The sequence below is a fragment of the Lonchura striata genome, chromosome 22, assembly GCF_050655825.1.
Source record: "Lonchura striata isolate lonStrDom1 chromosome 22, ASM5065582v1, whole genome shotgun sequence".
In the NCBI taxonomy this organism is placed as follows: domain Eukaryota; kingdom Metazoa; phylum Chordata; class Aves; order Passeriformes; family Estrildidae; genus Lonchura; species Lonchura striata.
Window position 1 is genome coordinate 1,898,959 of NC_140724.1, and position 27,572 is coordinate 1,926,530.

A 27,572-nucleotide genomic window follows, 5' to 3' on the forward strand; every position below is an offset into this window, starting at 1 on the left:
TCATGTAAATAAAATACAGTGTTCACTTACATTAAATAGAATGTTCATTTGCACTAAGTGCACCAAATATGCTTTTGCAATAGCACTCACTTTTAGCAGTACATCAGGTGACTGTTCCTAAATTGAACCGGTGGACAGAGGCTTTATCATACTTTTTAATGTTGTTCTTGTTCCTCTCCTTGAATCAAACTTCCTTTTATTTTTATTGAAACATGAGCATCATCTTTTTGCTTAAAAAATGCAAAATATAACTGTTTTCAGTCAGATTCTTGTACATGAGAGGCAGAAGTAGCAGCTGATTTTTCTGAAATTTGTTTGCATTCATCTGAGCAATCCAACACAGAGTGAGACTTAAAGGCCAGTGCTGTCTCCACAGTGCACTAATTCCAGTTCTTTGTCTCCTCCCATCCTTAGGAAAGTGGGAATGTCCATGGCATCAGTGTGACATCTGTAGCAATCCTGCTGTGTCCTTCTGTGAGTTCTGCCCCCATTCCTTCTGTAAGGATCACGAGAAGGGAGCCCTGGTGCCGTCGGCGCTGGACGGCCGCCTCTGCTGCTCCGCACACGACCCCAAATCTCCTGTGGCACCCGAGTACTGGAGCAAGATCAAGTGCAAATTGGAAGCACAGAATGCTGTGGAAGAGGCAAAGGAGTGAATTTGGTTAAAAACAAACACGGGAGGGGAGAAGTGGGGCAGCAGGCGATGAACTCGGTTTGCAGTGCCACACTTGGCCTTGTCCTTGGAGCCGTCATGTGTGAGCTGGAATGGGACCATTGACCTGAGCGAGAAGGACCAGGCAGTGGTGTTTGGTTTTTATTGTTTGGTCTTTCTTTTACCCTTGAATGTGCTACAGCAGCTCTTACTGTTGGAAACCAGGAGCGTCTTGGCCTTTGAAGAAAACCGTAAACCTTTTGACAGTGAAAAGAATATTCTGTTTAAAATAATGTTCTTTGAGTGTAGAAAGGAAAGCATAGCCACATATTTATTTATTTAATTTTGAAAGGGTGTTGAAGATCTGGCTTTGATCAGTCATCATGTCTTTAAAAACAAAACAGTGAAGCCAACGTAACTTTTGTGTCTAGTTTATGGAAAGAGCAAAGCCTCTCCCCTCTGTAACTGAGATGCCAAACAGACAGGTGTGGGTGTCAGACCAGGTGACTCTGAAATGCCTCTGTTCCAGTACTTATTGTTAAAGGCATTGGAGAAGGTAGGTTGTCTCTATGTTTACTTATGAATATTATTGTGAAGCTTTTCCTGTGAGAAATCAGGTGTGTGACTTCTGGGAAGTGCTCGTAACACAAGGTCTGGCAGTGGGGAAGAAATGGTGGTGCCTTGTTCCAGAGCTCTCTTGGGTGTTTGCAGACATGCAGAAATTCAGAGTTTAATTGCACAGCGGTCATTTCTTTATCCCACCTATTTTGGAAACCCCTCCCAGGCAGGAGAGGCTCCCAGCCCTCAGTCAGAGCTGAAGGCAATCCTGCCCGTGGGTTCCTCATCTGATTTGGTGGCAGTTACTGAGTGTGAGTCTTCAGTCCTGCCTTCTCAGGCTCCTCTTGGCTTCAGGGAGCCTTGGGCACGTGGGGGACCTGACCCATGTGCATGTTGGTTTCGATGGAATGTTAAGATATTTTTATTAAGATACATCTTCTAATTTTAATCTTCATTGTTAATGGAGCTGAGGAACATCTCAGCACTTCCTCAATGAACAGGGTATTTTGTGTCTGGGTAAGAGCCATATCCCAGCAGCCAGCTGATACCTCAGGAGGTGGTTCTGTCTTGGATTTCCTCTGTTAATCAGAGAGACGGACTCCTTCAGTGAGGCTTTCAAAGTGGCTTATGCTGGCTCTTGTTCCAGATTTTTTTAAGAAAACCTATATTCCTCCATTTTTTTTGTGCAAGGAGCCACGGGGCACTGGTGTCCCTAGGCTGGAGCTACTTTTGGTGACTCTTCCCCCAGCCCACAATCTCACCAAGCACTGTCTCCCCCCAACCCTGGATAGCGAGTACTTCTGACATGTGTACTGATAACAGCTACTCCCTGCCAGCCTTTGCTCGTGGGTACTGAAAATAATCAAATGTTGCTGACATCTGGCTGAACTGAGCCTTGGAATTAAGAACCTTGTCTCTGGAAAACTGCTTACACAAACCTGTGGGAACACGGAGACTTCTCAGATCAAGAGAAGTCTGTGGAATTTAGAACATGTCTTGTCTCTGCCTGGTGTCCTTCTCATGCTCAAATTGTTGTACAGGGAGAGTTTTTTGTGTGTGCAATGGTAGAATAGTAGATACACTACAGTCCCTGAGCGGCTGCTGTGCTGTGAACTCGGCCCAGAGCTCCTGCCCACACCTCCCTTGGGGTGCCAGACCCCACAGGGGCCTGGGGTACTCCTGGGCAGCAGCTCTTGGGATCCCTAAAGCACTTCCTGCTGTGGACCACACTCCTGTGAGGGTCTGACACTAACCCTGCTGGAAAGCAAAAGCAGTGCTAGATTTTGGTGTTTTTAAGGAAAAAAAAAGGTACAAAAAGGATTTTATTTTTCTTAATGCTTTGTGTGGGAAATGTCTCTTTTTAAGCTCTTATTGAGGATGTTTAACCCTCTCAGAAATTCCAAACACAGCTGTTGCTATCACGTCTGTAGGGCCCGAGTTGTTCACTTTATATTCTTTATTAGGCTTGATAGTGTTCTGTGATTTTTTCTGAAGTCATAGCATTCTGATATTGCAGCTATCAGCTGATATCTTATATATATATATATATATATCAGATATGTTGCTGATATCGTGCTGCTGTGAGTGCACTGACCTGCTGCATTCATTCTGTGTCCCTGGTGTCCTGTTGAGCAGAGGGACGTGCTGTGGCAGCACCAGGACACCTTGGGAGCATTGGAAGGGAGCCACAGACTGTCAGTGGCCACCTTGGCCGTGCCACAGAGCTCTGCCAGGGCACAGGACACAGGGAGGGCACAGAAGGCTTAAAATTTGTGTTTTAAAACTTTTTAAAAATGCTGTGATGGAGGCTGCTGCTCCTTTTGTGCCACTTGATGTCTTGGTTCACTTTGTGTTCAGACTTCTTAGAGATGCTTCTTTTTTCCACCAAAAAGTGATTCATAGCAGCCAACAGCTGGGCTTGGACTCAGAAGGGAAAAAAGGAGAGGTTGTTCAGTTTGTGAACAAAACTGTGAGCTGAAGAGAAGGTGAGTCTTTCAAAAAGGTTTAACATTATTAGATGAGAGCAGGCCAGTTCAGAGGATCTTGGTGACTGCAGGGGCTGTTCTGGGTGCCAGGCTTAGATGTTAAAATGTACATTTTCACCATGTCTTTGTAAATTGAGTAACCTGAATGTAGCTGCTTAGTGCAGCTTCTTTGTAAGGAAAAGATTGCACAGCTTTTCTGATGGATTGACTTCTGCAGAGTGGGAGGCAGCTGCTGAATTAATTTGTGTGGGCTCCAAATTAAGGAATCTTGGATAATTGGGTCATTTCATGCTGAGACCTAGGAGAAATCCACAAAACTGGTGATTTTGGTGGAGAATTACAGTGTGCTGTCCCAGCACATTGCTGTTCCTTCATGGGAACACACCGGCATGTTTTTCTCTTACTTTAGTGTTAAATTTTTGGGGTGGCCTCACACTTCTGGTGACCTCCTGCCTCCAGCTCTGGCACCTGGGCAGTGCGGAGCTGCCCTGCCCAGGGAACAGGGTTTGTGGTTTACTGGAGCTTTTCCTCTGCAGCTGCCCCTGGGCACAGTGCAGGCATCCTGCAGCCCGTGGCCAGATGAATCTAGAAGCAAGAATTCCACGATTCTGGGATTCCAGTGGTGCAGAGGCCGGCTCCACCATTCCTGAACGCATGGTGCAAGCATTAGCTATTGTAGCTGTCAGATCATTGTACAGACTTGTCCTGTCCCTAGGCTGCTGAAGGCGTTTGCAGCTCAGGAAGGAAATTTCGTGGGCAAATCACCTTCTCTGATCACCACATGGTCTTGGAGAATCAGTTCAAATGGAGTAATAGGGCTGGAATGTGGATTTTTGGCCTTTCTTCTAAAAAAACCCTTCTTTTACCTTAATTTCAGGATAGAATGGGAAAGACACAATTACTAGACATAATTATCAATGGGCATAAAATCTGTATATATTGAAACTTTACAGAATTATGTGGGCGGGGAGGGGGGAGGGTGGGATGGGGGTGTCCGACGCTGGTACGGAGAAGTCACTTTAACATGGAAACCTCTGCCTCATTGAATTCAGGGTTTAATGTACTTGAAGCTCTGCGGTTCCTTTTACAGCTTTTTTATTTATACATGATTTTTTGTATACTGCATTGAAAATGTCCTTGACTTCCCCCAAGCTCCTTCCTGCTCCCTCTCCGCAGTGGATCCATGGCAGACGGGAGGGTTTGGGAGCAGCTGTCTCGGAGGTGTGTGCTTGCTCGCCAGGTGTTGCGTGGGAGACGGCGACCTTGGGGCAGTGCTGTCCCTTTGCTTCCCATTCCCGTCAGCTTTCCCCACCATTTCTCTTTGTGTAGCAAGAAACATTTGCACTTACAATACACTCCTACACGTTGGATGTATTCCCAGTGTTGTTCTGAGAGGAAAAGGCAAAACAGGAAGAAAAGTTGTTCCCTGTGATACTGTGTTTCCGAATGAGCAGCTCAGGTCTGTGTTCCCCTGCGAGGGGTCTCGCTGCTCCAGAGCGGGAGGTAGGGAGCTGGAACTGTGCTTTGTGTAGGGGATTTCTGTCATTAATGTGAATAAAAAAGGGAAAATTTGTGTGAATTTGCCAAAGCCATTTACCACTCTCTGTGCCCCAGGGCTGTGCCCTCGCTGTGCCACCCCAGCTCTGGGGCCAGCAGCTGCCTGGGGTCCCTCTGGAGATTCCAGCTGTGGGGTCCCGGGGAGCCCCCCACCTTGCAGTTCTCTCGCTTTTGGGTCATAACCAGACTGGACGAACCCCTGCGCTCCCTGTTCCAGATGGATCTGTATCTCATTTTGGTGTCACTTTTCCAACAAGCCAGCTCCCTGGGGTGGTCCTGTCCCGTCGGAGCCGGGGCTGGGGGTTTGCATTCGGGGTGCTGTGAGGACCCCAGCTCGTTTGTCTCCACACGAGTGATGTTGCACAACACAGATCCCCACGGATCCGTCTCCATCCCCACGTGCTCTGTAAGATGGACCTTTGTAGAGTCGTTATTTCTGTAGACTTTGTTTATCTGTAACAAACTTTGTAGATTCTGTGAAATGTTATTTTAATGAAATCACTCGAGTCTTTAATAGCAAAGCGTCGATATTCACCGAAGTCGGTATGGAAGAGGTTTTGGACGCAGATGCAGCCCTGGCACTACCGAGGAGTGTCCAATTCCACGGGGCATTACTGTATCATGACTTGATGTTGCCGCATAGACTTTGAGATATCAAATATTTTGGGGGGTTTGTGTTGGCCTCTGTCCTCTTGCATAGTGTGAAGCCTGTAAAGCTGGTTCCCTGTACATAGATAGCTCCTGTCCTCTAGGTAGAGCGTATCGAGACTTGCCTGTAATATTTTAGCTTCTTACTGACTGTGTGTGATGGTAGAACATATAATTTTTGTACATTCTATTAACTGAGATGTTGCCTTTTTTTTTTTTTTTTTTTTTTACTTTACAAATACTTTGGAATTCCAATGTGGGGTTTTTTTTGGGTTTTGGTTTGGGATTTTTGTTTGTTTGTTTTCCCTTTTTTTTTTTTTTTTTTCCCTTTTGCTTTTCCGTGAGGATTCCTTTGGAAAGGTTTTTAAATGACATTCCACTGATCTGAAATTTTTGCTTGAGGTTGACTTCAATAAATCGTTCTGAATGTTGCACTGGTGAGATGAGTCAGTTCCGTGTCGGGGTGGGCGGGGGGATAGCGGGGCTGCGGCCGCGGTCCCTCCCCCGGGGCGGCGCGGCGCCCGGGCAGTGGCCATGCGGCGAGCGGAGCTGGCGGCCGAGGCCGCGCTGCGGGCGCTGCTCCTCGCCACCTTCGGGTGGGTGCCGACCCCCGCCACCTCGAGTGGGTGCCGACCCCCGCCCGCCCGCCCAGCGCTCATGTCTCGTCTCCTTCCAGGATCATGGAGTTCCTGCCGCCCTTCCAGCGCGTGCTGCAGCCCGAGGAGATGTGGCTCTACAAAAGCCCCTACGTTGAAGTGGACCACGTCCCCACAGTCTTCATGTTTGTAAGTTCAGTGGGTTCCTGAAGTGCTTTGTGTCGGAAGGGACCGTAAAAGATCTTTTTGTCCCTCCCACTAGGGGATGTCTCCCTTCCACCAGACCAAACCCCAGAGTTACGGGGATGGAGCATCCACACCTTCTCTGGGCAGCCTGTGCCAGTGTTTCCTGCATTTACTTTGCTTTATTCTCGAATTACCAGTTCTTCTTTTAAAACAAAGCTGCTGGCTACAGACTGTTACTGCAATACCTGCAGCTCCTAGTGCACATTGCAGAAAGTGCAGGATACCGTATCCATGTGGATAAATAGCTGCAGGGAGGGGCTGTGAGGACGGAGCCGGACTCTGCTCAATGGGGCGAGAGGCTCCAGCTGGACCATGGACATTTCCACCTGAACAGGAGGAAGAGCTTTCCCGTGTGGGCGACTGAGCAGTGACACAGGCTGTCCAGACCGTGGGAGTCTCCTCACCTGGAGATACTCATAATCCATCTGGTCACAGTCCTGGGTGATGTGCTCTGAGGACCCTGAGCAGGGGTTCAATCTGGTGGTCCCCAGTGATCCCTTTCTACCCATCCTGTGAAATTAGTACCAGCTAGGCCAAACATACAGTGATCTTTGTCATATTTTGAGGCTTTACCATCCTGGGTTGCCTTTGGGATTTGAAGCTCATAAACAGATTAGGACTTTGCACTGTTGTCCAAAATCCATTCCACGTCTAACTTACTGGGCACATGAAGGATAGCACAGCTCTCGCTATCAGGGAGTGTTTTCCTTTCAAGCAGCTATTTTTAGCAGGGATTTGTTATCATTTTATTGTCAAATGTTTTCCCAGCAGCTCTTGCCTTGGTTAGAAGAGTTTGACTAACTCTGTGTTGGAGTTTCAGGAGAGAGCACTGTGTCAGAGGGATTGGCTCCCTCTCTCACAGGGGTGAGGTGAAGGGCTGTGGCTCTTGAGTTGGCAAGTGGCAGGTGGGATTTCCTGAAGAGATGGCCACTAAACATTAAGGACAAAACCTCGGGATGGCATTTGGAGCAGGCAGTGTAAAGCAGGACGTGCCAGAGCTCAGGTGGGAGCAGACTCCATGGGAGCCTGGCAGTGGTGAGGATGTCTGGAGTGCAGTCCCCCAGGGCTGAGATGGGGATGGTGATAACTGCTCTGAATCAGCAGCTGCTGTGGTTTTGCTGACAGAGCTGCTGACGGAGCGCTAATGCTGGGCCTGCAGGGAGGGGAGAGCTGAGGTGCTGTGCCTGGGGACACCCCCAGCGAGCAGCCAGAGCAGCAGCACTCTGCTAGAAGAGCTGTCTGAGAACCAAAGGAGATGCTGGGCTGATCAGGGCTTGCTGCAAATCCAGCTGGTGGGGGATTGTGTTCTGATGGAACTGCAGCGACTGCAGAGGACAGACTGCTGTACAGGTTCCCTTCTGGGGAAAGGAAGTGCACTCAGGGTCTTCTTGAGTAACTGCTCTTGTGTTCTGGTGAAAACTTAAACCTGCTTTACTGGCACCTAAAATTCTCCCTGTGTTGTGCAGTTCATCGCATTTCTGTCTCCCTTGTTGCTCATCATCCTGGCGAGGCTGTGCATGGGTGCTGACCATGAGGACACGAGGGAAGCCTGCCTTGGTGAGCTCCTCCTTGTTGCAGGGAAAGGCAGCTTGAGCCCTGCTCATGCCTGAACGTGCTGCACTCTCAGGTGGGGATGATGCTGATGTGACCCTTTTGCTCTCTCTCAGCTGCCAGCCTTGCTCTTGCCCTGAACGGGGTTTTCACAAACGCCCTGAAGCTCGCGGTGGGGAGGTGAGGACTGGCTGGTTCCCAGCTGCGCCGCGGGGCAGGCGGGTCTGCAATGCCACATCAGGGCCAGGAGCTCAGCTTGGACATGCTCAGCCTGGAAAGAATGTGGTTTTTTCTAGCTGCAAAGATAATTCAGAAGTAGAACAAACACTGGGGAGCTGCTGTCTCAGGCCATCACTCAGATGGGCTCCCTTAGGCCCAGGCCCAGGCCCAGGGGGAGGATCGCGTTGGCACGAGCAGCTCCCTGTGCTCCGTGCTGCCCCGCGGGTGCTGGCAGTGCCAGGAGGGCTCTGAGCTCCACTTCCCCGTCCCAGGCCACGACCCGACTTCTTCCATCGCTGCTTCCCGGACGGCCGAGCCAACGCCGAGCTGGTGTGCACAGGGGACGCCCGCAGGGTGACCGAGGGCCGCAAGAGCTTCCCCAGCGGCCACTCTTCCTGTGAGTCTGCCCAGCTGCTTCCTGCTGCAGCCCTGGCCAGCGAGCTCTGGGGGGAAGGCAGCTTGGATTTGCTTTCCTGCACCCCGTAGCTTTGGCTGCATTCTGAGAGGGACTTGGGTTTCCCTCGGCAAAGCAACAGGGTGAGAAATGTAGTCCAAAGCTATCTGCAGCCCCAGAAGGAGGGATGTGTGCCAGGTAGCAGCTTCTAGGATCCCAGCTGGCACTTCCCTTGGCTCACAAGCACAGGCAGACACCTGTCGCAGCCCTTCCACTGCAGCAGCAGAGGGTAAGGGTCTGGCAGCGAAGCCTGGAGCTATTCTGAACTGATATTGTTCTGTTCTCTTCCAGTTGCCTTCGCTGGTCTTGCCTTCTCTGCCTTCTACTTGGCAGGGAAGCTGCACAGCTTCGTTCCAGGCCGGGGGGGCCGGGCCCTGCGCTTCTGTGCCTTCCTCCTCCCCCTCTTCCTGGCCACCCTCATCGCCGTGTCCCGCACCTGCGACTACAAGCACCACTGGGAAGGTGGGTGAGCATCTGCTGGTGCACCTGGATGGGGTTCAGCAGGTGCCCTGAGCAGGGCACTCCAGGCTGTGGTGCCACAGAAGTGTTCAGAGCCCCAAACAGCAACTTGGGTTTTTTTCTTTACTACTCCAGTGGCAATTTTGCTGCCACCTGCAGGGAACTGATGCCTTTCTCTGTGGTTTTGAAATCCATACCAAGGTCGAGTTTACAGCCAAGTCAGGTTATGGATCTAGCAGAAAAGCTGAGGAATTGATGGCGAGGCTTGGGAGGGTGAAGGGCCATTAACTTTTCTCTGGTCTCGCCCACAGATGTGTTGGTTGGCTCAGTGATGGGTTTGGTGCTCGCATACCTGTGCTACAGGCAGTACTACCCTCCCCTGACAGACACCACGTGCCACAAACCAGCTCTGGCCAAGCCCAAACCGCTGCCAGCGCACGAGGAGAAGCCTCCAGCTCCCAGCTTCCACATGAACATCTAGTGCCAGGCTCTTCCTGCCTGCTCTGGGTGCCAGGGCAGGGCGAGGCTTGGGGGAGGCTGCCCAGGAGTGAGGGGAAGCCCCTGGGCAGGTGTTCCGTGCCAAGCTGGTGTGTTTCCTGCCCTGGCCCTTGTGTTGCTTCATCTCGTTGAATTTTGTAGGCCACCCCCTCTTCAGGCCCTCTGTGAAGCTAAGGAGGCACTCGGGTGCCAGCCTGCACAAAGACAATTGGGATGTGAAGGTCCTGAACACAAACTGGGAAAATGGGACAACCCAGTGTGCTCAGGCTGGCGGGAGTTCCTGTGTCCAGTCCAGGAAGCACCATTGGCCACCTCGCTGCAGTCAGCCGAGCTGTCCCAGCCCTTCTCCTGGGAAGTGAACTGCAGGACCTGCCAACTTTGAGCTTTTCTAATTTCCCAAATAAAGGAGTTTAATTTTTGTAATGAGCTGTGGTACTAAAACTTTATTTCGAGGTTTGGGTTGTTGCTTTATAAGCCATTTCCTCTAGTGTCTGTATGGCTTTCTGGTGCGTGCTTTTCCTTGCAGCTCTAGTAGTTTCAAGGAGAGATGACAGAAGAAATGAAATGTTGTCTGGGAGCATCCTACACAGATGCTCATTTCCCTGCCCATGGTCTGTCTCAGACAAGGAAGGGCACAGTGCTGCTGAGATCCAGGGCCTGCTGCCTGGCAGGAGCTCTAAGAGCAGTTGTTTGTCACTGGTCCCTTCAAAGACAGGTTTCAAGTGTGTGTCCATGCAAACAGCACAGGTGAGGCTGCAGCAGAGCAAGGCAGGTGAGTCAGTAATGAAACACCACCCCATCAGCTGCAGCTCAGACCCTCTATAACTCTGCAGCTTCAATAGTTACAGGAATAGCTTCACTTTCTCCTAGAACTGCACATGTGAATTTTCTAGCGCTTCCCTCTCCCCTCAAACATGCACACACCGCAGTCATCTATATGTTTATTTTGGCTTTTACTGGAAAAGACATTAAATAACATTTAAAATGTATTTAATTTTTTTAACAAAGTGCATAACTTAAAAAGCTGATCATTAGTGTCCCATGTTAAGACTGTCCCTTTTCCTACTCCCATGAGACCTCGGCCAGCAGTCAGGTGCTGACCAAGCAGCTTGGCTGTTCCTGCAGTCAGGTAAAGAACAGTTTCTGTTCCTTGGGAGGGGAGGAGGGATGGAGGCTGCAAACAAAACCCTTCCAATAGTGCAAATAACAGACAATGGAGGAAAAACAAACCAACAGGCTGTGGGGAAAAAAGGCTCCTTACCCCATGCAGAGGGCAAAAGTCAGCAGGAGGGAAAGTGGTTTGGTTCTTCCAAAGGCTGCAAAGCAACACCTCACACAGCACTGGAGCCCCAGCCCAGGGGTTCTGGTGCCCAGGGAAGGATCACAGAGGCTCTCCAGCCCTGTCCCTCAGAACAAACCTTCTAGGCAGGTGCAGCTGAGCTGCCTACAGAGCTGGTGTCATTCCTGCAGTGCCCAGACCCCGCTGGATCTGGGCTCACCTCCACGGGCTGCATTTTGTACATGTAAAGCTAAACCAGGAGGGGAGCGTGGCAGGCATAGATCTCTGTGGTCACCTGGCAGCCCCTGGGACAGCAGCACTGCTCCGAGTCCCTGCAGGGCCAAGGGCTCTCCCTGCCTGCCAGCAGCCACCACTGTTCCCCGGGAGCTGCAGGGGAAGCGCCCCTCGCTCCTCGGAGGGGCGCAGCGGGGCTGGCTCAGGGCGGGGGAGGCCCTTGGTTTGCAGCCTGAGCTGCCTGGGGCTGCTGAGCTGCCCCCAGCAGCACAGCACAGCGGGGAGGACACGAGCCTGCTGCCCTCAGGGGGAGCTGCACGGGGCAGCCCTGCCCGGAACAGCCCCGCGGTGCACAAGCATGCAGCAGCAGTGCAGGGGTGAGGGTGCTGCTGCACTGTACAGCCCCTGCTGGCTCGGCAGCAGTGCAGGGGTGAGGGTGCTGCTGTGCAGCCCCTGCTGGCTCAGCAGCAGTGCAGGGGTGAGGGTGCTGCTGTGCAGCCCCTGCTGGCTCAGCAGCAGTGCAGGGGTGAGGGTGCTGCTGTGCAGCCCCTGCTGCCTCAGCAGCAGTGCAGGGGTGAGGGTGCTGCTGTGCAGCCCCTGCTGCCTCAGCAGCAGCCTCTGTGTGCCCTGGGCTTCACCTCCCGGCCCGCAGTGCTGGTGTGGAGGCTTGTGTTAGCAGTCAGCAATCTCCCTTGCCTCCAGGCTGCTGCAGCTCTTCCCACGCTGTGGGTTTAAGGCTTTTTCTCCTCAAAGTCCCCGGCTGTGAGCATCCTCACCAAGCCAGGCACGGGCTCAGGGCCTGGCTGGGCTCCGAGCCCGGACAGCTCGTCTGCTGCAATGCTGGAGGAGCTGGTGTGGGGACTCACGGCGTGCAGGGTTAAAAGTACACGTTGCCACAGGGAGTCACTGTACAGGGTTGTGTGTGTTTCAGCAGAAGTGGTTTTCCTTGACAGTTTTTCCCCATACCCCTACCCAAAATGGAGGAAAATCCATCCTTATCTCCAGGCAGCAGCAAGTACTTAGGAAGCAGCATGCAGGACACGGCAGCAGAGGAGAGAGGAAGGCAGAGAAGAGATCTGGACTTTCCTGGTGAGTACTCTGTGGGATTGGACCTGAGAAAGCAAAAGGAGAACACAGGAATAGCTGCAGCCAGAATCCAGCCCCCCGGACCCTCCTTGGTTCTCTCCTCATGTCTGATCGTGTTCGTGTGCAGGGAAGGGGAAAGAAGCCAAAGGTACTGATAGGCCAAAGAAGAAAGCTGACACAAATTCCCTGCCTTAGATAAAGGATATCACTCCCTCAAACCAACCAGATCTCCTCTGAGGTGTCCTAGGAAGTGCAGAAGGGGCTTAGGCAGAGGTGACTTACAGCCAGCACAGCACAGGTGGGTCACTGGCTTCCTGGCAAAGGCTGATCCAGTGTGATGCCTTGTGTCTGGTAGATCTCCTTCAGAACCAGCAGAACAGTGTCCTCTGACTCCCTGCAGGGAGCAAAGGGAATCAGAAGGGAATGTTTCCCTGCACTCTATCAGGCCATCTGTGATGGCTGGGGTAGATGCAGTGCTCTGCCATGCAGGCAGCACAAGGAGAAGCACAAGACTCCTTCCTCTGTCCGTGCCCACCCTGTGTGTGTCACAGATGGGAGAAGACCTTGTTGCCTTGATCAGCTGAGGCTTTTCTTACCTTTGAAACTGAGGCCATTCTGCTTCCAGCACACATAAATTTGAAGCCCTGAGCATTACACAGACACTTACCAGTAGCAGAGATGGCCCTGGAGTGCAAACAAATACTCGTTGAAGCTCTCGATTGGCTTCTCCTGCAGCACGTAGTCGATGCGGTTCCCTCCGTTCAGCCTCCCCACGTTGATGGGGGGCGTCTCTTCCTTCACTGCTGCCGGGGGCTCCTCTGGCTTTGTGTCTGCAGGAAGGCAGAGCAGCGTGGCTCACCCACAGGGCAGCAGCAGCCATGGCAGTGCAACAGCAGGGCCGAGCCCTCCCTTCACCCCGCTGCAGCTCACACAGGGGAGAGGCAGCTGAAGTGCAAGGGACACCCAAAGGAAGCGGATGGGCTTGAAACGTGGTGTGGTGTGGTGTGCTGAGAGCCCCCCAGAAAATCCCTTCATCAGGTGCTAACAGGGAAGGCCACAGCATCTGGGGACAGCCAGGTGCCTCCGCAGCCCAAAGGCGATCCCTTTCCTGGGCACAGGTGATGGGCAGGGCGGCTGTGGGAGTCCAGGCACGCTGCTTCACCAGCAGCTCCCAGCGCTGCATCCCTGGCTGCCCCCCGCCCCCATCACCGACCTGGCTGCTTCTCAGTGCCAGCCTCTGCCTCGGCCTCGGCCTCGGAGCTCCCTGCCTCCAGGGCTGGCACGGGGGCGCGGGTGAAGGACTGCCAGGCCACCCGCAGGGAGCCCAGCAGGTTGTTCTTCAGGTCCACGCTCATGCGAGTCAGCCCTTCCTTCAGCTCTGCAAGGCAGGAACGGGGTGGCTGTGGGGCTGGGGGCTGCAGCAGCAGCACTGGGCCGGGGGACAGGGGCTGCCTGCGCCATACCCAGGTGCATCCTCTTCCTGCCCTTGTGGTGGGGCAGCAGCATGGGCTCGAACTCCAGCTCCGGGACGATCATGGGCTCGATCCGATACGCCACCGGGTCAAACTGCACACGAGAGGGGGACAGTGGCCAGGGCTCCTGCTCCACGTGTCTCACGCAGGACAGCTCTGGTTCTTACACCTACGGGGTGGAAGATGTTGAAGAAGCCTTTGCAGGTGGGCAGGCTGTAGTTTGGGTCGATCCGCTTCACTCCTCGCACGGTGAGGAACATCCCGATGGGAGAGCCAAAGGCAAAGAAGATGGTCGGCTTGTAGTTCAGCTGGGGGTAGTTTGCTGAGACCTGGGAGAGGGGGATGTTCAGATTTGCTCATGGAACAATCCCTGTGCTGGTGTCAGGAGGGTTTTGGGGCGCAGCCAGAGCTCAGCTGTTACCTGTCCCAAGCCAACGTCCCGGTACTGGCAGCTCCTGCCACCCTCGGAGCTGTCCCCCGGCTCAGCTCCACGTTCATTGTGCCCAGGAGCTGCTGAGCTCCGGTCCTGCAGCAGCAGCACAAAGGGGTCCTTGTGTCAGAGGGATGGGATGGGATGGGATGGGATGGGATGGGATGGGATGGGATGGGATGGGATGGGATGGGATGGGATGGGATGGGACGGGACGGGATGGGATGGGACGGGACGGGACGGGATGGGACGGGATGGGATGGGATGGGATGGGATGGGATGGGATGGGACGGGACGGGACGGGATGGGATGGGATGGGATGGGATGGGACGGGACGGGACGGGACGGGACGGGATGAGGAGGGATGGGACGGGATGGGATGGGATGGGATGGGATGGGATGGGATGGGATGGGATGGGATGGGATGGGATGGGATGGGATGGGACGGGACGGGACGGGACGGGACGGGACGGGATGGGATGGGATGGGATGGGATGGGATGGGATGGGATGGGATGGGATGCCATGAGCACATGCCATGCAGAAAACAAACCTTCATCTCTGTCTCGGAGCTGATGTAATGGAGTATTTTCATTCTTGGCCCTAAGGGAATTCCCATTTCTTTCAGGTTTTTCTCTGTGCACAAGAACTGGAAAATAAGCAAGGCTGGAGTTAAGACCAGGAGCAGAGGTGTGGTGAGGTGTCTGTTCTATGGACTGTGTTGCTCCTCAGAGATGGTTCATGTGTGACTCAGTACCAGAAGAGGTGCACTGGTGGGGAAGAAAAGCAAAGAAGAGCCACAAGACCCAGTAAAACAGGGAACTTCTTACCAATGCCTGCCTGTCCATTTTCTCCTTCTCAAAAACATCACAATACTCGGACAGCTCCAGCTTCTTCAGGATTTCTTTTACTTCCTCAATACCTCCCGTGCCTGAGGTTGTCCTGGACCCCTGTGAACAGATCCAGAAGGGATCATGCTTTCTGCTCACCAGTTTGCTCCTGTGCACTTTGTGTCCTCTGCCTCATCCCCACGCAGCTGCAGGAGAGGGGTCGGTGGCCTCCCGTACCTGTGCGCAGCGCTCGTCCTCCTCGGGATCAGCCTTCTGGTTCGTCAGGAGATCAAACAAAATGAGAGACCCTAGAAACCAGGCACGGGCAGAGCATCAGCATCTGCAGGGGAAGAGCCCGGGCCACCTCCTTTTTGGGATGGCAGAGCTGCACCCCAGGCTTTTTTACAGGCATGGAATGACAGAACAAGGGACAATGGCTTTAAACAGACAGAGGACAGGCTGGATCAGATGGCAGGAGGAAATCCTTTACTCAGTGCTGAAGCACTGGCACAGGCTGCCCAGACAAGCTGTGGCTGCCGCAGCCCTGGGAGCCGGGACGGGGCTTGGAGCAGCCTGGTCCCGCGGCAGGTGCTCCTTGTGGCCCCGGGCAGCCGCGGCCGTGCCCTCGCTGCGCCCTGGCACGCTGCAGCGCTCACCCAGGCTGTGCCCCGCGATGGACACCCCGCCCCTGAAGTGCGGGTTCCGCTGCAGGAAGAGCCGGTGCAGGCGGTTCATCTCCGAGGCCACCGTGTCCACGATGGTCTGGCAATAGGTGGAGCTGTTGTAGAAGAACACGTCCAGGATGGTGTCGTTGATGAAGTGACGCAGGCGGTTGATGCTGGGCAGCGTGATCCGCTCCAGGTCACTGCGGGCAAGGACACAGGGGGCTGCAGCTGGGGAAGCCAGGGAACCCCACCTCGTTCTAAAGCAAAGTGTGAGTTCAGGGGAGGATTGACACGGTCTCCAGCGAGCTGTGCTGTAATCCAGACCCTCAGCTCATGCCCAGACTGAAGGTAAAGCACAGCCTGTGCTCTTACAATCCAAGAATAGAGAGCCTGCCCCTTCTTCCCCAGGAGCCTGGCCTGCTTTCTGCCCTTGCTGGGGCACTGCAGAGCAGTGCTGCAGTGCAGGAACTGGGCACTGAGTTCTCAGAGGCTTCAGCAAGGTGTGGATGTCCACAGTCCCCGAGTTCAGCCAGGGAAGGCAGAGGTCTCTGTTCTCAGGATGCTGATCAGAGCAGGCGCCTGCTGTGTGCTGCAGAATGGCAGTGGGGAGGTGCTCTGGGGGTCCCTGTCTGTCCTGCTCACCCCTCCCCTAAAAACTCACAGCTTTCCCTCTGCTTTTCCAACACAAGAGTGGAGTTTCTGGGGCAGGAGGCTGCCTGTGCCCCTTGCCATGCCCCCGGCCCTGGGGCAGGGGCTGACACTTACACGTCCACGCCAGTGGAGTGCAGGGAGCTGTGCCAGTTCACGGGCAGGAACTCCACCCGCCCGACCTGCTGCTGCTCCTGCGCCTTCCTGAAGTGTGCTTGCAGCATGCTGAGGGAGACGTTCCTGAAATCATTCACTGCAGAACAGAAGAGCTCTCAGGGAGATGCACCAGGCTCTGGGGCCAGCCCGTGGCACCAACACCTCTTAATACGATGAAAGATCATTACAGGGAAATCCCACCGGGGTCTTTAATCTGCTGCTGCTCCCCTAAGTCCCTGAATCTTTAACTACAGATCAGGGGAGGCTCCATGTCCTGCCACGTGTGTTCACTGGATTTCACTGCCCCATCTCCACCTCCTTCACAGGGGCAGGGTTTTAATCTTCCAGTCAGGACAAGAAACTTTTAGAAATTTATAAAAAAAGTATAAAATAACTTTTAGGAGTTTATAAAATAACTTTTAGAAATTTATAAAAAATAAATGCCGTGAAGCAAAACTGACGATCAGCAGCTGCCTAAACCCTTTCAGAAGTGGGGATTTGGCAGTCAGTGAGCATTGTGTTCACCCTGCCCTCTGTCAGCAGCTCTGGCCTTGCAGCCTGCCAAGGCTGGGATGGTCTGAGGCAGCCCTGCTGGGGCTGGGATGGTCTGAGGCAGCCCTGCTGGGGCTGGGGTGGTCTGAGGCAGCCCTGCTGGGGCTGGGGTGGTCTGAGGCAGCCCTGCTGGGTCTGGGGTGGTCTGAGGCAGCCCTGCCGGGGATGGGATGGTCTGAGGCAGCCCTGCTGGGTCTGGGGTGGTCTGAGGCAGCCCTGCTGGGTCTGGGGTGGTCTGAGGCAGCCCTGCCGGGGCTGGGGTGGTCTGAGGCAGCCCTGCCGGGGCTGGGATGGTCTGAGGCAGCCCTGCCGGGGCTGGGGTGGTCTGAGGCAGCCCTGCTGGGGCTGGGGTGGTCTGAGGCAGCGTGCTGATGGTTTGGGCCCAGGTGAGGCTCCCCCAGCTCGGCACCTACCGCACTGCACGATGCTGCGGAAGCGGATGTCGCAGGCGGGGCCGATGCCGTGCACCACGAACACCAGGTGGTCGATCTGCAGCGGCTCTCCTGAGGAGGGGAGGCAGGCTGCTGAGGAGACAGCGCCCAGCAGGGACCAGAGCTGCTGGAGGCACCCCTGTGCAGGGCAGGAGCCTCCCACCCTCACCTCAGCCCATGAAAAGCCTCCTTAGTGCCTGATTTACACCTCAAGGCTGCTGGGATTTCTCACATTTCTTAGTTCTGTTCAGTTCAGCTGCCCTGGGATGGATCTGGACCAACAGGACAGCAGAGGAAGGGGTGGTGGCGTGTTCACAGGGAGGTGCAGGATTGGGAGGTCCCAGAGCAGCTGCCCCCTGCCCAGCCCACTCTGATGAACCCCATGGAGCTGCATCTCCCAGGCAGGCCCCAGGTGGAGTCAGGGCTTGTTCTCTACTTCCCACACACCTCAGATTGCATATGTGCCTTCCTGAGGGCACCCTTGGAAAATGGAGCAACTGCCTGATGTCCTCATGGGGACAGGTCCTGAGGCCTGACTGGGAGCTCAGGGCAGCTGGGAGGGACAGAGCTGACACTTGGCTGCAGAGATGGGGACAGCATGTGCCCCAGAGAGTCACCAGCACAAAGGTAAGTGACCAACCACTGTGTTCCCAGCAGGGAAAGAAACTCCCCTCCTGTACAAATCGAGACCTCAGGGGTCATTTCAGGCAGCACAGAGCCCCCGGAGCTCTGTCTCTGCACAGGAGCTGGAAGCTCACCACCCTCCCCTGGCTCTGCAGCTCGCTGGGGCTGGGGAGGTTTCTGAAACCATTTGGATCCTTTTGGCACAAAATGTTTTGAGGTGCATTTCACTTAAAGGATCACGGGAGCTTCCTTGTGAGTGATCAGGCTGGAAAGCTCTGCAGGGTTTTGGATGGGTGAGGGGAGAAGCAGGCTCACCACTGGGGATCTCCACAGCGATGTTGTCCACTCCTCTCTTCACCGTCCGGGGCCGGCCTTGTTCCGTGGGGGTGGAGACCCAGTCGTCAGAGCTGGCAACGGGATGGTAGTGAACCATCAGCTTGGGAACAAGAAGAGCCTGTCAGTGACCTGGGAGCAGGACAGCCACAGCAGAGTACTGAACCATCAGCTTGGGAACAAGAAGAGCCTGTCAGTGACCCGGGAGCAGGACAGCCACAGCAGAGTACTGAACCATCAGCTTGGGAACAAGAAGAGCCTGTCAGTGACCCAGGAGCAGGACAGCCACAGCAGAGTACTGAACCATCAGCTTGGGAACAAGAAGAGCCTGTCAGTGACCCAGGAGCAGGACAGCCACAGCAGCTGCCGAGTGACACGGCGTGGTATCAGACTGTGCTGGGCCCTGCCCTTTGTCCACAGAGGTGCTGGAAAGAAATGTGAAGCCGTTGGCAGGCTCAGCTGACACTGCCCTCTCCTCTGGCGCAGGCAGGTGAGTGGAATGGCTCTGGGACAAACCCATTTGAAGGGAGCAGCACAAAGAAACCCAAGGGTCCTGACTGGTCACCACAGAGACCACCCAGCCCTGCTCACCTTTGGGTTGTGCAGGATAATGACTTCTCTGTTGGGGGACTCCAGCTTCTTCTTCCACTCACCCAGGGTCACGGCAATCATGTAGGCTTCCTACAGAAGAGAACACCCACTGTGAGTCAGCTGGAAGTGTGCCCATCAATGTTCAACCTCTTGGGACATTCCCCACCCAATTTTCAGACTCTCTTATCAGTACTCCGCAAAAGAAGCAGAGAAATCAGCTGGAGGAGCAGCAGGGTCATCCCAGGATCACCTGCTGAGAGTGTTTAAGAGCTCCCCGCTTTGCCAGCAGCAGCATCAGACTTCCCCATCCCCTTAGAACTGGTTTTGGTACATCAGAATAGAGATATGGCAAAGATGGGTATTTTTATACGTCTGCCTATACATCTCTACATTTGCGTCATCCCAAAGGAAAGCCTGGCACTTTCAGGTGTGGTGGAAGGATGCACCGAGGCCGGACGAGGGCAGGGGAAGGGGAGGCCACGGCAGAGCTCACAGTTACATCAATCAGCTGCAGGAATGCCGTGCCAAAGCCTCTTTGGAGTTCACGTCCTCAGGCCTGCCTGTGGCCTTGTACGGGGTTTGGGACATCACAGGCAGTGTGTGACGAGGAGAAGCTGAGATGGAAACCAACAGAAAGGTGTGCTTACCTCCAGTTCCTCACTGAAGGACTCCGAGTAGGGAATGAACTTGTTGTCCTTGTCCCCCTTGTAGAACCAGGTGCAGCGCCGCACTTCGGCCGCCTCCTCCTCCCAGTACACGGCCACGCGCTGCCGCGCCCGCAGGTGCACGTCGTACCTGCCCCCCGAGGTGGGGACCACCACGCCATCCTGGTCCTTCCCTGTGGGAACAGGGCCTGCAGTCAATCCTGGCAGGCCTGGAATGCCAAGTTCCCGGAGGCTGCAGCACCACGGCCGGGCAGCTCAGAGCCACCGTGGCAGCAGATGCCAACGTCCTCTGTACCCGAGTTCAGAGAGCGCTGTCGGGTGAGACACCCCACGTCAGGCTTCCCCCAGAGGCAGAAGATGAAAACTTTACACTACACCTGTCCTTCTCTCCAGCTCAGGCACATGCTTACGTGGCCTCTCCCTGCCTGGCCAGGAGGGTAAAAGCGAAACTGAGGCCCTGTTAAGTGCATTGTGTAACAGTGGGGGTGCACCAGGGTCTCCTGTCTTTCAGGTGTTCCTCTCCGAAACAGAGAACTCTCTACAGACCCCAATACAGACCTCAAACTGTGAATTTCGCTGCCTGTGGGCTGGGCTGGTGGCACAGCACCCCGTGCCAGGCTGGGCCGGGCAGCAGCACCGGGGATGGGCAGCACAGCCTCTAATCTGAAAATTCCTGGGCGAGGGAGGATGGCAGCCGATCCTTGGGCAATCGGAGCTCTGCCTGTGGCAGCAGCAGGTGGCACAGATGGTGACATTTGGCACACAAGGGCCTCAGCACAGGGCTTGGAGCTGACCTCCAATCCTTGCTCTCATAGCAGGCACAGCTCTGTGCTGTGGGGATTCTCCCACTGGAATTCCTGCCATCCTGGCAGCGTTCTCCCCGCCTCACCAGAGGATGCTTTGCAGTATGATTATATATAATTTAGAGCACTATCAGTTGAATGGGGTCAGACCATTTGATGCATCCGAACAGCTCAGTTATTGGGAGCAGGCACATGGCCAAAAAAAGTCCCAAATTAAAACTCCTCCAGGGAAAACCTAGCATCCCAGGTGGAAGCCATGTGCGTGTCCAGGGACTTTTTCCCTGGTATCCAAGCACACAGCTGAAGCTCCCCCGCCAAGCCGAGCAGGCCCACTGCCCGGGGTGGCTCGGGAGCGGGGCCGCGGGACGGGAAGGCAGGACAGCGGCGGTGCCGGGGCCCGGCCGGTGCCGCCCTACCTGCGCCGTGCGCCTCCTCCAGCCGCTGCGAGTCCTGCGCGCTGAACGGCAGCCAGCGCTCCCGCGCCTCGGGCACCCGCCGGTAGAACCAGTGCGGCGCCACGGCCTCGTACCGCCCGCCGGGCTCCGGCTCCGCGGGCTCGGCGCCGGCCGGGGGCGGCCGCGGCGGCTCCTGCGCCGCCATGGGGCTGCCGCGGGCCGCGCCCGCTCCGCCGCACCGGCGGCTCCGCGCCCTGCGCCGCGAGCGGCCCGAGCGGCCCCGGCCCCGCTGCCCGGCGGCCGCCGCTGCGGCCCGGCTGGCAGCGCAGGCTCCGCTCCGGCCCCGCGACCGCCCAGCCCGGGGCGGTGCTGCCCGCGGCCCGCCCCCGCCGTCACGGCCGGGGCGGAGCGGGCATTGCCCGCAGTGCCCGCGGGAGCTCCGCAACCCTGCCCCTGATCCCCGCCCGCAGCCTCTGCCCTCAACCCCTCCCCGCAGCCCAGCGATTGCTGCCGCGATCCCTGCCCGGGACCTTTGCCTGTCATCCCTGCCTGTTATCCCTGCCACTGATCCCTGCCCGGGACCTTTGCCTGTCATCCCTGCCTGTTATCCCTGCCACTGATCCCTGCCCCTGTTCCTTGCCCGCGATCTCTGCCCGGGACCTTTGCCTGTCATCCCTGCCTGTTATCCCTGCCACTGATCCCTGCCCGGGACCTTTGCCTGTCATCCCTGCCTGTGAACCCTGTTCCCTGTCCGTGTTCGGGCTCATTCCCTGCCCCTGCTCCCTGCCTATGACCCCTGCCCGTGTTCCTGACCCTGTCCCTTGTCCATGTTCCCCGCCCCTGCTCCCTGTGCGTGTTCCTGCCCGTGTTCCCTGCCCCTGCTCCCTCTCTGTGACCCCTGTTCCCTGCCCCTGTTCCCTGTCCATGTTCCCTGCCCCTGCTCCCTCCCTGTGACTCCTGTTCCCTGTCCCTTATCCCTGTCCATGTTCCTGTCCATTCCCTGCCCCTGCTCCCTCCCTGTGACCCCTGTTCCCTGTCCCTGTTCCCTGCCCGTTCCCTGCCCCTGCTCCCTCCCTGTGACTCCTGTTCCCTGCCCCTTATCCCTGTCCATGTTCCTGCCCGTTCCCTGCCCCTGCTCCCTCCCTGTGACCCCTGTCCGTGTTCCTGCCCGTTCCCTGCCCCCGTTCCCTGCCCTCGGCAGTGGCCCGGGTGGGGGTGATGCTGGCCCAGAGCTGGCTGCGGGGCACTGGGGTGAGGGGAAATACCCACCCCCGTGCCAGCTGCGGCAGGAACAAACACTCCAGCATGGGGTGATTGCAGCAGAAACCACGCGGTGCTGATTTAATGTTTGTTTTTCAGTCCCTCTGTGACACTTTAGCCTCTGTGGTGATTGAGAAACTCCAGCACTGCTGGAGAAGCAACGGGCAACCCCAGAGTAAGAGTCTGGTTTCTGTAGAGATGAGCCCAGTGATAGAGACAGACTTTTTAATTTGGGGGTTGTGATGTGGGTGGATGCTGCAAGTGGATGCTGCAAGATAAACCAGTTGCCAGGAGCTGCTATCGCAGTGCTCACCGTGGCACAGCAGGGATTGATGAGGAAGACAGGAGGGTTGGGAGTGCTCAGTTCCCCAGTTCTGCAGCTGGGGCCCATGCAGAGCCTGCAGCAGCGGGTGCTGACACAGCTCCTGCCCGTGTCAGACCGTCTCCACTCGGATCATCCGGCCCAGCTGTGACACACTGGTCCTGTGTGGAGGAGGCAGCAGGTAGGGATGGGTTACAGCAGAGTTTCCTGCAGGCTGAGGTGTGGGATGTGTGCCTGATCCCTGATCACAGCCCAGTTTTGGGGGAAACACATGAAACCCAGCCAGGGATACTGGAGTGTCCCAGGCAGCCACGCCGTGCCATGGCGCTGTGGGATCCCCACGCCCTGCAATGATAACCTGCCATTTCAGCCCACTTCTTCATGTTCTCTCATGGGCTTTTCTCTGGGGATTTACGTAACCCTCTACCAAGGAGGCAGGGACAAGCAATATTGTTGAGGAATATCCTACCTGGATGGGTTCAGCTGATGGGGGAAGGGGGGGCACTCATGGAGGCTCACCAGCACAGTGGCAGGGCAGCACGCTCTGAGTGCTGTGAGTTACTGACCTCCCAGTACAGCCATGGGCCCCAGGAGGCACTGGCCAGGCTGGAAGCACAGAACAGCTCAGCCTGGCTGCTCCCTGCCCGACACAAAATGCAGCAGCAGCTGAGCCCTTCCCTGTCCCACGACATCCAGCTGGCTCCCAGCTCGCTCCAGACGTGGCTGGCTGTGCAGGCTGACCACACGTGGTCATGGACACAGCCAGTGAGCTCCAAAGGTCATCCTGTGCCCGCAGCCCTGTCTGGGAATGTGGGATCTGCCAGCTGCCTCCGGCTGACTGGCAGCACACAGAGCATGGCCAGGGCACTTCCCAGCCCCAGGCATCCTAAATCCCTTCCAGACCCTCTTCCACACCAGCCTTAGAGCCACAGCTGGAGGCTCCTGGAGCATCTACACTGCCTGGGAGGCAATGGGGCACCCTGGCACCCCAGAACAGCCTTCTCAGATATCCCATTCACCCCTGACCTCAGCACCACTCCAGACAGCCTGGAGTCACAAAACCTTCCCACCACTTCTCTTCAAAGAAAAAGAGACTTTGAGACATCTCAATTACAAAATACATTTCAAACTCAGGTGTCACACATAGCACTGAGCTGCTGTGCAGGTGGAAACCAGGAGGCTGGAACAGACAGCTGTTCCCTTCCCATGGTGCTGCACAGTGGGACACAGAACTCGCAGGATGGAGAGGGACATGAAACAGGATTCTGACCCAAGTGACCTGGAAATCACTTCCAAGCACCCTGGTTCTTTCCTTGACTTGCACTTCTCCTTTCCAGTGGCAGAACTGGGATTTCCAGTCTGTTCCCATGCCCACAGGGACACCCCACACTGGCCCTGCACCACACAGGAGGAACAGCACAACGTGACATGTGCCAGCAGAGTCCCTCCCTCCAGCACTTCAGTGCTGCTCCTTGAGTGCACCAAACCCTAACAACCCCTATGGGGACACATGAGGTTTATGGCAAGGGAGCTGAAGCTGAAATTACAGGCAGTGAGGACAAGCCCAGAGTCTTGGTTGGTGGCTGCACATTGCAGCACATCTGAGCAGTGTTTGAAGACTGGCTGTGGCTGTAGGAGGCACCCAGAGATTGGGCCCGGCCTGGGGAACTCTGTACACAACCCCACAGGGCCCCATCCTTGGCCCAGTTCTCCTCAGCATCCTCATTAAATACTTTTGCTGCTTCAAACCTCTTCTCTGTCCTTTGCTGAGTTGTTTGCTGGGGCTGGGCTTCTGGGCTGGCTTTTTGGTGGGTTTGATTTGATTTGTTAACTCCGGGCTTATTGCTATTCCATTGTCAATAGTGCGTAGCAGAAAGAGCTGAGATTTAAGAGAACTCTTTGGAACCTCAACCACAGGCTGTGTGTTGTGGTTCTTGTGCTTTCACAATCCCTTTCTTTCCAGTTTTTCCAGTATGGCCTGAATTCTGTGGACGGACTCTTTCCTGGCCTGCCGGACACTGTCCTGGCCCCCAGTCTCAACGGAATCCAGCTCCAGCAGCAGCTTGGTCAACATCTCCTCCAGCAGTCGGTAGGATTTATCTGTCTTTTTCCCTACAAATTCGTCCACCTCTTCCTCCAGCTGTTCAGCCTCCCCCATCACGTGGAGGATCCTCTGAATCTCCGGCTGCATGGCTGCAGGACTCGTGGCAGGCTGGTCAGCAGGTTTGAAGCCCAGCTCCTGGCTCCTGGCCATGGGCTTGCGAGCAGCGAGGTCATAGAGCTGGGGCTGGGCACTGTACTGCACCCGGGGCTGGCACGGGGCAGGCTTGGCCGCCCTGTGCTCGTTCACTGGCCCCGAGAGCCGCTGGTTGCCATCAGAATAGTAACTGTGCTGGCTGGGGCTTTGCTCAGGTCTGTAGACAGAGTCCTGCAGACAGAGGGAGAAAACATCTCTAAGTGCATTTCCCTTCAACCCGGAGGTTTCCGCTCTCATCCTGCGCCAAACAGCAGACAGGGCTGGGGACGCTGGGGACAGGGACCTGTGCTCTGCTCCCATGTCAGAAAGAGAAAGCCCAGCAAGGGGCACCTGCCCAGAGCAGTCTGAGCCCTGAACCCCCCAACAGGGCTGCTACTGCCAGGCACCAAAAACATGGAGTCACTTAATCCCTGATCCAACCTGGCCTGTCAGACCCATTTCAAGACCCACCCCAGGACATCTTGTCCTTCCAGTACTTTATGGAATTGCAGCCAGGGATTTAAGTCTTCTGCATGCACACAGGACCTCACCTGTCCCTGTGACTCCCAGGTGGGAGGGTGGGAAGCAGCCCCGCTGCTGGTCCAGGATGGGTGTGAATCCGAGACGTAGAGGCTGCCGTGCCCCGAGGCGGGCCAGGCGTAGCGAGGCTGCGCCCCATAGCCAGAGTGGGGGCCCCACGTGTCCTCCAGGGCTCTGGGCTGTGGCACCAGGCCCTGCCCCGTGAGCCCTGTGCTGCTGTCCCCGTATGGATACTGCGGCACTGGCATTCCTGGGGTCTGCACAGACAGGGAAACAGGCGTTACAGAGGGGTCACTGCCAGCCCTGCCCCCTCACACAGCCCTGGGAGCTGGGACGGGCATTGCAGGGGGGTCACTGCCAGCCCTGGGAGCTGGGACAGGCATTGCAGGGGGTCATTGCCAGCCCTGGGAGCTGGGACAGGCATTACAGGGGGTCACTGCCAGCCCTGTCCCCTCACACAGCCCTGGGAGCTGGGACGGGCATTGCAGGGGGTCACTGCCAGCCCTGTCCCCTCACACAGACCTGGACAGGCATTGCAGGGGGGTCACTGCCTGCCCTGGGAGCTGGGACGGGCATTGCAGGGGGGGGTCACTGCCAGCCCTGTCCCCTCACACAGCCCTGGGAGCTGGGACAGGCATTGCAGGGAGATCATTGCCAGCCCTGTCCCCTCACACAGACCTGGACAGGCATTACAGGGGATCACTGCCAGCCCTGTTCCCTCACACAGCCCTGGGAGCTGGATGGAACGGCTGCAGCTCAGGTTGGCTGCCCAATTCCCACTTTCCCAGCCCAAAAGCTGAGGGTTTCCAAAGAACAGGGTGACCACCAGTTTTGGTAAGATTAAAGCAGGCAGGACAAGACACTCCAGAGCCACGGGCACCCCCAGCCCACCAGAGCCTTTTCCCCCTGCACAGCCCCACGACACGTCCCGGGCACCACTCGTGCCGCGCTGGCAGTGCCCTTACCTGTGGCGGGGAGTAGCTGGGGGCCTGCTGCCTGCGGAGGGCCGAGCCCTCGGGGGGACACTCCGGGGGGCCGTAGCTCCAGGCGGGAGCGGGCGACGGGGGCCGGTAGAGGCCCGCGGGCTCCGGGGGGTAGGGGCTGCGCGCGGGCCCCGAGCAGTAGAAGCCCCGTGCCTGCGGCAGGCTGGCGTAGTGCGGGTACGGGGGGCTGTAGGCTCCGTTGGCATAGGGAGAATCCATGGCCTGGGGACAAGGGAAGAGCACAGGGAAGGTGACGGGACATGGACACAGGCAGAGGTGCTCCAGGAACAAGGTCTGGCCCTTCCTGCATTGAACCAGGGGGTTCCTTTGCCCTCAAGTGATCTGCCCCAGTTTTAGGCTTTCCTGGTCTAACCTGGCTGTACCAGGTCTAGCACTAAGCTTAACCAGGTCTTGCTCAGCCGAGCTGGGCTCAGGGGGAGGCGTGCAGCCCCTCACAGTGAGCAGCTCCTGGAGGATTCTATGCCAGTACTGCATCACTGACGGGAGGATGGAAAACTCTCCAGAAAAGTTCATTTCCCTGCTGATTCTCAAACAGACGAGCTCTGCCAGCCAGTGTTCAGCTCCTGGAGCTCCTAGAGCTGCAGCTCATGTGCATCTCTGTACGGAAGGTCTGCACACCCAAGGACATCCGAGGGTTTACCGGGATCCATCCCATGTTGTGTAGGGAACTCGAGTTTCCACCTGACAGCAGAGGGGATGTGAAGCACAGGCTTTCAGGAGCTCGGGGAATGACTCCCTGTACCTTCGGGCAAAGCAGTGTTCTGCCCCTGAGCTGCTTCCAGAGCGCAGGCTGTGCAGCCTGTGTGCCGGGATTTATGGAAGGGCTGGAGAAAAACCAAACCAAACCAAACCAGACCAAAGCACGGCTGGAGGGCAGAGCCTGCCCCGGCCGGGCAAAGCCCTTCTCGCCACACGGAATTTGCACGGCAGCCCGAAACGCAGCTGCCATAAACGCCGCAGGTACGGATCCGGGAATGCCCAGCCCCGTGACCGGGGCCCTCCCGCTCCGCAAAGCGCTCCGGGCCCCGCGTTCCCGGGATCCCCGCACGGCACAGGCGCCCGTGAGGCGGCTCCGCCGGCAGCGCCTCCCCGCGCTGCTCTCCGCCCCGTCACACGCCCGGAGGGCTCCGCGAGAAACCGGCGGGGCGGGGGAGGCTCCCGGGGCCCGCCCTGCGCGCCCGTTATCGGGGCAGGGCCGGGCCGAGCGCTGCCGCCCGCCCCGGGAATTGTGCCGATCCCGGGGCCGAGCCCTCCCGGGGCCGAGCCCTCCCGGTGGCCGAGCCCTCCCGGGGCCGTGCCCTCCCGGTGGCCGTGCCCTCCCGGGGCCGTGCCCTCCCGGGGCCGTGCCCTCCCCGGTGGCCGTGCCCTCCCGGGGCCGAGCCCTCCCCGGTGGCCGTGCCCTCCCGGGGCCGAGCCCTCCCGGGGCCGTGCCCGCCCCTCGCCCCCGTTACCTGCGCGGCCGCCGCGGGCGGGCCCGGCCCGGCCGTGCGGGGCTCCATGGTCGCCGCCAAGGCCACGCCCCCGCGCGCCCCGCGCCCAATCGGCGGCCGCTCCCCGCCCTCGCCGGCCAATCGGCGGCGGCCCCGCGCGCACG

At 56.8% G+C, this 27,572-nt stretch overlaps 4 protein-coding genes across 11 annotated transcripts in view; 2 read left to right on the plus strand and 2 right to left on the minus strand.

Moving 5' to 3' along the window:
• The window catches only part of NSD3 (nuclear receptor binding SET domain protein 3), a 36,095-nt gene extending 30,256 nt beyond the window's left edge, over positions 1 to 5,839 (plus strand). For all 5 annotated transcript variants that reach the window (XM_021535879.4, XM_077789260.2, XM_085559123.1 and 2 more), the window contains one exon: positions 415 to 5,839. In XM_021535879.4, the coding sequence (XP_021391554.1) occupies positions 415 to 656 (242 nt within the window). In that variant the 3' untranslated portion in view covers positions 657 to 5,839. The remainder of the gene's footprint in view (positions 1 to 414) is intronic.
• Positions 1,069 to 9,849, plus strand: PLPP5 (phospholipid phosphatase 5). Of its 3 annotated transcripts, XM_021535883.3 has the most exons (7): positions 5,928 to 5,996; positions 6,077 to 6,185; positions 7,709 to 7,799; positions 7,910 to 7,973; positions 8,285 to 8,409; positions 8,758 to 8,928; positions 9,237 to 9,849. In XM_021535883.3, the coding sequence occupies exons 1-7, from the start codon at positions 5,935 to 5,937 to the stop codon at positions 9,404 to 9,406; spliced, it is 792 nt and encodes a 263-aa protein (XP_021391558.3). In that variant the 5' UTR covers positions 5,928 to 5,934; the 3' UTR covers positions 9,407 to 9,849. The 3 variants fall into 3 exon arrangements, with proteins under 3 accessions (XP_085415264.1, XP_021391558.3, XP_085415263.1); XM_085559138.1 differs by lacking the exons at positions 5,928 to 5,996; positions 8,285 to 8,409 and adding an exon at positions 1,069 to 1,208; XM_085559137.1 differs by lacking the exon at positions 8,285 to 8,409.
• A 502-nt stretch (positions 9,850 to 10,351) lies between these two features.
• DDHD2 (DDHD domain containing 2) lies at positions 10,352 to 20,856 on the minus strand. Of its 2 annotated transcripts, none has more exons than XM_021535872.4 (17): positions 20,638 to 20,856; positions 19,401 to 19,591; positions 18,754 to 18,843; positions 18,145 to 18,265; positions 17,188 to 17,277; positions 16,184 to 16,319; positions 15,410 to 15,618; positions 14,991 to 15,061; positions 14,754 to 14,873; positions 14,477 to 14,572; positions 13,916 to 14,020; positions 13,668 to 13,823; positions 13,486 to 13,588; positions 13,236 to 13,400; positions 12,690 to 12,852; positions 12,305 to 12,416; positions 10,352 to 12,048 (listed from the first exon to the last, which is right to left on the minus strand). In XM_021535872.4, the coding sequence occupies exons 1-16, from the start codon at positions 20,819 to 20,821 to the stop codon at positions 12,326 to 12,328; spliced, it is 2,091 nt and encodes a 696-aa protein (XP_021391547.1). In that variant the 5' UTR covers positions 20,822 to 20,856; the 3' UTR covers positions 10,352 to 12,048; positions 12,305 to 12,325. The 2 variants fall into 2 exon arrangements, with proteins under 2 accessions (XP_021391547.1, XP_085415259.1); XM_085559133.1 differs by having other exon boundaries at positions 17,188 to 17,298.
• Positions 20,857 to 23,304: 2,448 nt separating this feature from the next.
• Positions 23,305 to 27,493, minus strand: BAG4 (BAG cochaperone 4). Its single transcript, XM_021535854.3, has 4 exons — positions 27,430 to 27,493; positions 25,940 to 26,179; positions 24,986 to 25,231; positions 23,305 to 24,626 (listed from the first exon to the last, which is right to left on the minus strand). The coding sequence occupies exons 1-4, from the start codon at positions 27,475 to 27,477 to the stop codon at positions 24,141 to 24,143; spliced, it is 1,020 nt and encodes a 339-aa protein (XP_021391529.1). The 5' UTR covers positions 27,478 to 27,493; the 3' UTR covers positions 23,305 to 24,140.
• Between the last annotated feature and the right edge of the window lie 79 nt (positions 27,494 to 27,572).